The sequence below is a fragment of the Panthera uncia genome, chromosome D2 (assembly GCF_023721935.1).
Source record: "Panthera uncia isolate 11264 chromosome D2, Puncia_PCG_1.0, whole genome shotgun sequence".
Taxonomy (NCBI): Eukaryota; Metazoa; Chordata; class Mammalia; order Carnivora; family Felidae; genus Panthera; species Panthera uncia.
The window spans coordinates 6,943,464-6,953,900 of NC_064818.1; the positions used below are offsets into that span (position 1 = coordinate 6,943,464).

The 10,437-nt window shown below is 44.5% G+C and overlaps 1 protein-coding gene across 2 annotated transcripts in view; it reads right to left on the bottom strand.

Annotated features, from left to right (window-relative positions):
• Nucleotides 1-3,262: 3,262 nt before the first annotated feature.
• ATAD1 (ATPase family AAA domain containing 1) overlaps nucleotides 3,263-10,437 on the bottom strand; it is a 53,580-nt gene continuing 46,405 nt past the window's right edge. For both annotated transcript variants that reach the window (XM_049646049.1, XM_049646048.1), the window contains exons 9-10: nucleotides 6,506-6,639; nucleotides 3,263-4,680 (exon numbers count right to left, since the gene is read on the bottom strand). In XM_049646049.1, coding sequence (XP_049502006.1) covers nucleotides 4,560-4,680; nucleotides 6,506-6,639 — 255 coding nt within the window. In that variant the 3' untranslated portion in view covers nucleotides 3,263-4,559. The remainder of the gene's footprint in view (nucleotides 4,681-6,505; nucleotides 6,640-10,437) is intronic.

Here is a 10,437-nt window from a genome sequence, read left to right on the forward strand (position 1 = left end):
GGTGGTACACCCAGATCCTTGCCCTCAAGCCATTTAAGCCAGGGGTCCTGGAGGCTCATTCTCTCAAAGCGCCAGGGCTGCCGACAGGGACTTTGACTTGGGTTTGCACACCTACTTCCAGGACTTTGAATCACTTCCGGGATTCAAGAATGGAGCAATTTAAAGACAAACAGGATTCATTTAACCCAGCAGAGGAATAAAAGCAAGATTCTTGAACAATTCCAGTTAAAAAACCTTCTGGAGCTTTCTGTCCTCTAAGTCCACTTTTTTTTTTTTTTTACATTTGAGAGAGAGCGAGTGTGGGGGAGGGACAGAGAGAGGATCCCAAGCAGGATTCTTGATTAGACTTGCTCAAACCTACAAACCATGAGATCGTGACCTGAGCCAAGATCAAGAGCCGAATGCTCCCTAAGTCCGGTTTTTTACTTCCTTTTGAGCTCCTGAGCTCCCCCATACCCTTTCAAGTGAATTCTTCACTGCATAGGTCAGCTGTCTGGTTACCTAACCAGTACCCTTTACGAGACCAGGACTATGGCCCAGTAGACAATGCCTGTCTCGCTCAGATGTGTCTGCAAAGATATGTTTTGAGAGAGAGAGACAGACAGAGAGAGAGCAAGAACCCCAAGCAGGCTCTTCACGGAGCTCAGCACGGAGCCTGCCGAGGGGCTCAATCTTACAACCCTGGGATCATGACCTGAGCTGAAGTCAAGAGTCGGACGCTCAACTGACTGAGCCACCCAGGCGCCCCAGGAATTTGTTTTACTGGATGATATATCACCACCCCCCATTTGAGTATCTCGGTCATTCCTAGAATTTCTGGAAGCTATCCATCTTCCAAACACAACACAGTGTTCTATTCTCAGTTCTAAGTTTTGCATGTCAGTAATTACTTAACTAGAGCTTTGGCTCTGGTTTTGAACTGAACTATCATGACTCACAAACTCACAAACTATCATGACACACTCCACACCAGCATGAACATTATTCACTGCGACTGTATTTCAAAGCCCAACAACTTACACCTAAAAGCATTCTTAAGCAGAGAACTATAAATATTAGACAATCACAAAAATGTACTCCCAGTCCAGTGTCCTATTTAGAATAAAATGCTTTTTTGAGAGAGAGACGGAACATGTGCAGAGGGAGGGAGAGAGCATCCCAAGCGCTATGAGTGCAGAGCCCGACGCGGGGCTCGAGCCCACAATCCGTGAGATCATGACCCGAGCCAAAATCAAGAGCTGGACACTTAACTGATGGAGCCACCCAAGCGCCCCCAGTAGAGTGTTTTAGTAATGAGACCTTATGCGCTGTTAGTACTGACAGTGTTAGAAGTTACACCAGTGTTACTAAGGATGTTTTATTCTTACTCACATGAGTAAGTGATCGTGTTTAGGGCCGATCTCATTTACATCTGGCACCCGTGCCGTCCATCTTCTCGGTAGTTTCATGGAGTGGTGAGTAGGGCGTAACTTCCCCCGACACGTGTAAACAGAGCTTTAACTTTCGACAAGATTAGCGAACTGTTTCACGGCTCAGTCTACAACATATTTAATAATGAAGGCCCTCTGAAGATTTGTCAGCTCTACATGGAACGATTCTATGGCTTCAAGAGCAGGATATATGCTCAGGATATCAGAATTCTATTCAATATTCTGACCTTGAGAAAAGCTAAAAGATAAATATCATCTGTTTTAGTTTCTTTATCCAGAAGAAAGTTGTAATGTTTGTCTACAAACAACACAATGCCGGTTAAAAAAAAAAAAAAAAAAAAAATCCCCATCAACAAGGGAGGCACTCAACGCTTACTCAAGGCTTGAGCCATCCTCCTGGAACACCAAACCTTTAAGGTACAGCTGCTAAGTGATGTTAGGTCATTCTGGTCCACGTGGCATATTTCCATGAACCCACCCAGCTCTTGACAGCATGGTGGGTTCTGGGTTGTCCTGCATTTGGGAGCTGAGAGGTAGAAGCAAAGGAAATCATAAAGAAGATACTGAGCTGCTTCCAATATGGAGTTCCCGAACTCTCCACAGAAAGGCCTGGAAAGAGTGTGAGACACACCAGACTCGCCAGCCGTCTTCCAACGACGAGGGTGTCAGAAGCATCACACAGGTGATCATTTCTACCTCAGTCCCTAGAGTACGGGCCTGGGGATTCTGCAGGTGGAGTAAGCAGAGAGAATGCTCCGAACTTCAGCCTGCCAACAGATACGCACGTCGGTGGGTAAAAGTAAGAGACGAATACGGTGACGGCCCGCATTTGAGCGAGGACTGCTCTGGGGCCGGTGCTGAGCGCCTTACACGCACCGTCTCCTCACACCACCCCGTGGGTGGGCGCCACTGCAGCTCCATTTTGTGGAAGCGGAGGCTCAGAGATGTCAGGGGACTAGCGCGCAGGCAGAGGGTTAATTCACAGGGAGCCTGGATTAGCCACCTGGACGTCCACAGGGAGCCGCCCAACTCCACGTCCGGCGTGCGTAACTGCCGCCCACGAGGGAATACCCGGGAACCTGGAGCCCAGCGACCTGTGTCAAATGCACGTCTACAGCGAGCACAGATTCTGTGACACTAAAAGCTCTCCGAAATGACATAAAGAAGGTTCCTCGGCTACTGTAAGGCCCCAAGATGCCCGGATGAGTCACGATTGACGGGACCTAACTTCACGTGGTGATTAAAACCATGATAAACTTAGTAACTGTACTACTGGATGCTCTGAATTTAAGATAAAAAGAAAGGACATGAGAGATAGATCACCTCTTTTTTACACCAGTCTGCCATCAGAGTAAATGATTACTGAAATCCATCCTAAGGCAAAATAACGATAAGACCTGAGATTGCATGCTACTGAAGTGTGAAAGCTACTCAGCAAGATAAAACACTCCAAATGCAAGTTGATAAACTAAAAAACCCCCAGAAGATTTGTAACTTTGGAAGAAGACCAAGTGGAGAAAAATTAATAAAGAGGGACCTCTTTATTGTATGTTTATAAAATAATTGTATAATATAGTTATTAAAAACGGGAGACGAAACTTTTTATTTTTGATATCTTGTGTTTTGCAGTCAATTTTTAATCGTCTTCACAGTTTTCGAAACTTGCTTTTTGTCGTCCAGAGTACTTTCCGCAATCTCTACCCGCCCGCTACTCGCACAACCAAATAAACTCCCCAACAGGTTCAAGTGAGAGACCTACTATCAAATAAATTACTCTAATGACTCACGAATGAAGACTGAAGAGTTTCAAAGAAATACAATAAAAACAAAAATATATGGAGCATAATTTAATCTTTCAGATGGTTCACAGAAGGCACCTCAAGACCATATTGTGCCATTTTCCTCATGCGGTGTGTTTAAGGGCCTATAACAGAATTCTGGTTAGTGAAATTCTGGACAAAAAAAAAATGTTTCCTATGGAGGGCACACAGCATCGAATGACCACGGATACAATATGGGGACTCTGACGTGTGTATCTGTACTAACTGGGGCACAATTTATAATATGCTAAGAAAACTTTAAAAATCAAAGTCACAAAATGAGTATTTTTAGCACAGCTAGCAACAGCTACTTGTTTTAAACTATCATTCCATTTCTGATGACCAAATTATATTTGACCATAATTAAAAAACATAACTTTAAAATAACATTACAAAACCATGGCTACAACAGAACTACGTTCCATCAAATGAAGGAGAAGTCACAGATGTGTGCTGCATGGCACTGTAGTTTTTCAAAGCCCTTTGGAAAGGCTCCTCCAACCACGTTCACGTGTATCGATTGAAAACAGGCCTCTGCTCAGTGTGCTTACAGAAAGACTTGAAATCCGTGTCGATCATCCAAAAGCCTGACAACCACTCAATGCTGATCACTGATCAAGTATTTTTGTTGGATTTTCTGACCAGCGTAATAGTGGAGCCCCTTCTGAAGCAGAGACGTGGCGGACTCCGACTATTCCACTGCGGAGAAATGCTCAACTTAAAACGAAAGCGGACACAAGTGACAGCTGGAAATGGCTGAATCACTGTACCTTTACACACGACCAGAAATCTCAGTTCTGCTGTACACTATTTGGTACTTTTTGATTCAGTAGTTGGGGTAAAAAAAAGTTTCCGTATTCAAACATATCTACAGAGTATCGATATAAAATGTGTGAATATATACATTTAATACACACGCACGCACGCACCCACTCACTCACTCACTCACTCACTCACGTATCGAGAAACCAGCACTTACCCACATCCCTGTTTCCACGAATGACTCGACAAATCGTTACTTTAAGACCAGCTTAGATGCTCTGAGGCCGCAGCGTCCGGAGACAGAGGTCAGACGCGAGCCCGCACTCAGGCTGGATTAGACTGTTCCTCCTCATGATTTCTGATGAGTAGTAACACCGCTTATAGAACAACTACATCTCAATAACTTAGGAGTCAGAGTATAAAACCAGTGTCGTGAACATTTAACTCTCTCACGGCGTGAAGGACATTCCTGTTTTCATTCTATTTCCACTGATGATAAGAGTGCACCAAACTAGATCACACTGAACTGTACAAATGATCTTTACTCTTAATCTAAACAAACATGTGTCAAAACATTCTGAAATGCGGCGTCCTTGGATTTCTTCATCTTCTCAATCGCTCGATGCAGGTCCTGCTGTTGCACAGGCCGGATTTCATCTTCATCGCGGCTAAGACACAGACAAAACCACCAGATGGTCAAATAACTTTCAAATACACCTCCCTAAAACATCCTCCTGAGATTAAGAAATGAAATCTTTGTCCCACCTAAGACCCCCAAGGACAGCCACAATTATGAGCTTCATGTGAATGCTTCCAGAATTTTCTGTGCAGACACAAGCTGGGGAGGATGTTTTTAGAAGCACGGGCTGCTGGGAGGGAGGGGGCCAAAATGGCCGGCTGTAACTCAGTGTTGCAGATGTGGTCATGAAAACCAAATGCCTCACACTAAGAACCAAATGCAGAATGTTGGCACAACGCGGAAATATTAGATAAAGGTGTGCAGTTTATGTGGGCGTAGAATTCCCATCAAGGAATCAAAAATTATTCCCATGAAAACTGAAATTAAAAGTAGCATTCTTGGGTATATATTCATGTACATATTTAGCATGTGACAAACTAAAAATAAAATTCTTTGCTATTAGTAAAAAACCAACTAGCCTAAACCTTCCCTGAATATTCAATAATGAGAAAAACAAAATCCAATATATAATGTCTCCTTGTAATTTACAAACATTTAGGGAAAAAGTTACGATAAGCCAAGTCTAAGACCCAGATTTTTCATCCTGACATATAAAATTTTCAAAGGCTTTGAGGACAGCAGAAAAATAGGACTTTCTTTATTAACGTAACTTATTCACACAAAACGTATTCATAAGTTGTTTCTCCTCCTCTCCTCATTTTCTTACACACAAGAATAAAAACCTTTGGCAAGTAGACTCTTGGCTCCGGTCAGAGGTCAAAAGTATTCCCAGCATTAGCATTAGGGGAGCTGGAATAATCCAGCAACAAATAAATGAAGCGAGCCTCTCCATAACGGGGCCCCAGGGAGCACTGAAGGCAGGTGCGGAACTAGGGCAAACATAGCTAACCTTTCTTTCTACACCAAGCGAAAGAGTTTTTGGTGAAGCTTGCCATGGCGATGCACCGTCATTAAAAACATGGTCATTAAGAACATGGCACCACCAGCATATCCAAGTCTCCTGGAGTGAGAGCCTCGGTGGCGGATGAGGGAGGAGGCCTTAGAAAAAGGGGCCAGAGGCAGAGAACTCATTCAACATGAGGCCCCAAAGTACAACAGTGTGCTAAGAGTTACAGGAACTCTTCATCAGAAGGTCAATACTCCGAAAAGAGGCTTAGAAACGCAGTGTTAGGCTGGCCCAGGGCAAGCGGCCTTCTGGGAAAGGTCCTTGCAGGACACAGTTCATGGGGGCGGACTTGAGCCGGCTCACTAGCGTCTCTGGGGAAACAGCCGGGCACAGAGCTGGTTTCTCAAACTCGTGCTCTGAAACGGCTTTCGAGTGAAGTTTGCCCCAGTGACAACAGTCTGTTTAGTACACGCATTACTGTTAACACACTGAAGTCTAATCCCCAGCAATGGCCCCCAGGCCCACTCACGTGGGAAATCCCTGGAAGAGCACAGGAAATGGAACTAGGACTTTCAAGTGCAAAGCAGTCCGGGAATCCTAGAGAACCCTCTTTCCTAGGAGTAAGTAAGCCTAAGCTGCCGTCGGCCTCCTGTGACCCAGTGCAGGGATTTTTGGCAAACGTGCAGCTTCTGTTTCTTCCTCTTCCTTCCAGAGCCTCCCCACAACCCCCGTCCCCAACTCGCTTTCAGAACTTCCCTTTAGGAAGAAAAAAGGGCAGTTCATAAAGTTGGGGAGATTGTTAATTCAAGTTCACCTTTTATTCCATAAGCAGAGTTGGTATTGTAAAGAAAAATAAGGGAAACCACCCTGAAAGGTCTAAAAGGGTCTGAGAAATAGGAGATGATACCTTTCTTCCGATGTAGAGTTAACATACTCCCGGACACACAGGAGGGCGGCGTCCCTGCACATCTCCTTCAGGTCACTGCCCGAGAAACCGTCCGTCTCCTGGGCGACTTCCAGCAGGTCCACGTGCCTGTCCACCTTTCACGAGGAAAAACAAACGTGAAAAGTGCTGCAGAGCATGAGCTAGCCACTGTCCTTCCACGTAAAGAATGTTGAGCATGTTGGAATAGTACGGAAGGAGAATCATCCAAAAATACTTTGTTTCTACTTTTCCTTTAGCCATAAAACCTGGAGTTTTGAAATCTAATTGTCATGAACTGCCATTATGACTGGAGTATTAAATAAAGCCTTACTCGATAGCTCATGAAGCGAGAGGGAAGAACAGACACTCCAACACTGTCGGACTCTCCTTGGCGCCTCTTAGGAAGGTCCTGAGTTGCAGGACTGCATTCACCATTCTTGGCAAACAGCCCGCATCAAGTCCCGGGTCCATGACAGCAAACCTATCAACGGGCGCTTGCTTGCCCTTTGGCCGCAATGCTCTGTGTTTACCAGCCCAACACCCAGCGTAATAGTCTCGTTCCTCAACGTAAGCTTCGGTCACCGTCCTGGGCGCACAGCAGGCCTAGGAGAGTACACACTAGGCTTCCATGTAGGTTGAGAAGAGAAAATGAGCAAGAACAACGTCCTTGTATTAGATGATGCATACGTGTCACTCGCCACGCTAAGCACTCTGCATGTTAATTAGTTTCAGGGGACCCTGCCAGGCAGTGTTCTTGTTCTGAGGGAGCTTAAATACACTGCCCGAGGTCACACCAGAGCCGGGCTGTGGACACGCTGTGGTTAAGGTCCAGCCGAACTCTTCCCCTGCATAGCTGACCATCTGCCTTAACGACACTTACTTTCTTCCACCGACCTGAAATGCCACCTCTGTGAGTTATTAAATGCCCACTGGGTAAGCCCCAGTGTTTGAGTAACACTGGCAACTGTGCACGAGACTGGGACGCCAGACGGTGTGGGGTCTACAGTCAGCTCTGCAACTGTGACCTCACGCGACGCCGGTCTCCTCATCTCTAAAAGTGGGGGTTGAATGAGGAGATACTCCACATTCTTTGTGAACAGAAGTGAACGCAGGAGGTAGGTGTGGGGCTGGCAGTAGAGCTAAGCGAAAAAAATGGTAAACACGGAACTAAATAAGTTTTAATAGGGGCGCCTTGGGGGGCTCAGTTGGTTGGGCATCAGACTTCGGCTCAGGTCATGACCTCACGGTTCGTGGGTTCAAGCCCCGCATCGGTTTGTGAGTTCGAGCCCCACATCGGGCTCTGTGCTGACAGTTCAGAGCCTGGAGCCTGCTTCAGATTCTGTGTCTTCCTCTCTCTCGCTGCCCCTCCCCCACTCGTACTCTGTCTCTCAAAAATAAACATCAAAAAAATTTTTTAATAAATCAAGCAAGCAAGCAAGCTTTAATACATACACAGTAGTAACAGTCATTTAAAATTTGGGGTGGGGAAACAACGTGGAACTAAAATGTGAGACACAGAACATGTGAGACAGGGAACATCCACGCAGAAATATTTGAAGTAAAATTATAGTATCAGGAAGAGGGAGGAAGAGGGAGGAAATAGTGTTAACCTGGACTATAGGTATATATAAAAAAATTTTAAGGGTACCAGTAAAAGATAAAAAGAGAATGTGTACCTTCCGAAACAGCAGCAGAAGAGGAAAAAAGGGAAGAAAACACAAGAGTGGGGGTGGGTGGGCAAAAAACAAAAAGCATAATACATAGAAAGTACTAGAATAAGAAAGAATGAATCAGAGCTTATCAGTGATCCCCACAAATGCAAATAGGCTAGGCTGGTGAAAGCCCATTAGACTGTATAAAAAACCAAAATGCAGTTAATTTGAGGTTTAGAATGGTCACACCCCGTCCAAGGGGAAAATAAAACAGATTTGGTGTTCAGTTTTAAAAGAAAAAAAGTTCAAAACAAAAGATTGAGAAAGGACAGACAAGGCAAATATTAACCAAAAGAAAGCTAATTTAGTTCTATTCTCATCAGATCAATAGAATTTTACTCAACACACGTAATTTGGAATAGAAATCATTAAATAATTAAAAAATAATACATCAGAAAAATACAACAACTCTGCACTGATATGCATTTAATAAAATATGGCCCTGAAATACATACAGCAGAAATGAACATAAGGACAGAGTGAGATGGACAAATGCACAGTAATACTGGGAGATGTTTTCTTTAAGATCTTAAGTAATCTCTACACGCAGCATGGTGCTCGAACTCACAGCCCCCGAGATTGACAGTCCCAATCTCGAGTGAACTCCCGTATCATGTACTGATGGATCAGACAGTGAGCACTTCTAGGTACAGTGAGCGCCTGTGATCTGATGTACACAACAGAAAACATGACGAACTCACTACGGGACTTCTGTATAATTTGGATATTGGTCCCCTGTTGGTCACAGGGTTGTAAATCTGTTCCCGGGGGCTTTTCTTTCATTCTGTGCATGTTACCTCGTCATGCTTCTGATTATAATCAGACCTGTCTATTCTCTTCCTGGGAAGCATACGCTCCCTTGTATCTGACAACCCTTCTTACTTGTGCACAAACACACGGCACCAGACATGCAAGAATCTAATTTCTCTACAGTGTGTAAAACTCACGGAAGAGTAAAAATAACCTACACCTGCACACGCATCACGTGTCCATCCACACACAACCACGAAACAAATTTCCACTACCCATCAGGACAACGGGCTACCAGTGACAGTGACTGCAGGACATGGGAAGCAAACATGTTAAGATCACCCGTTAAATCTGGGTGGTGGATATAAGGTTGTGTCTGTGTATACAATATTCCATACATTAAAAAAACTACTTAAGAGGGGCGCCTGGGTGGCTCAGTCGTTTAAGCGTCTGACTTCAGCTCAGGTCGTGATCTCACGGTTTGCGGGTTCCAGCCCCGCGTCAGGCTCTGTGCTGACAGCTCAGAGCCTGGAGCCTGCTTCGGATTCTAGGTCTCCCTCTCTCTCTGTCCCTCCCGTGCTCACACACACTCTCTCTCTCTCAAAAATAAACAAACAGTAAAAAAAATAAGGGGCGCCTGGGTGTCTCGGTTGAGTGGCTGACTTCAGCTCAGGTCATGATCTCACAGTTTGTGAGTTCGAGCCCCGCGTCGGGCTCTGTGCTGACAGCAGGCCTGAAGCCTGCTTCGGATTCTGCGTCCCCCCCCACCCCCCGTCCCTCCCCTGCTCATGCTCTGTCTCTCCCCCTCTCTCAAAAATAAACATTAAAAAATAAAACATTAAAAAAAACCTACTTAACACCTTCCAAATTGTACTCTGAAATATTAACAATCTGTCTTCCTCACTTAAACAATCAACGCCTCCACCCCATCTTTTGGCCATACTTTGTTGGGCCACACTATGTTCTAACCACTCACAAATCTTGTGCACGACACAGCGATAAAGTTACAAAGCGATAAAGATGAACAAAGCAACTTTGAGAAAATATCAAAGAGGAGAAGATTCCAGGCAGCGGGGGAGCAAGATGAACAGAGGCAGCATGCCATAATGGTTGAGAGAAAGGCTCCATCACTACTTTGCTACATCGGCCTGGGCAATTTATTATAGAACTTCTCTGAGTTTCGGTTTCCTCAACGTAAAATAGTATCAACATGTGCTCCTCAGATGAACTGAGGATTAAGTAAAACAATGTAAATCTCACCACTATGCTAGGTACACAGCAAATAATCGGAAAGTAACCCTTTTTATAACAGCTAGTAGATAAACCATAAAGTCATGGGAACTGTTTTCATTAGGCATTCCTTATACCCGTGCCGAATGTCATCCTAAAAGGATTTCCAAAGGTGCTACTCTTAAAAAAAAAAAAAAAAAAAAAAAAAAAAAAAAAAAAAAA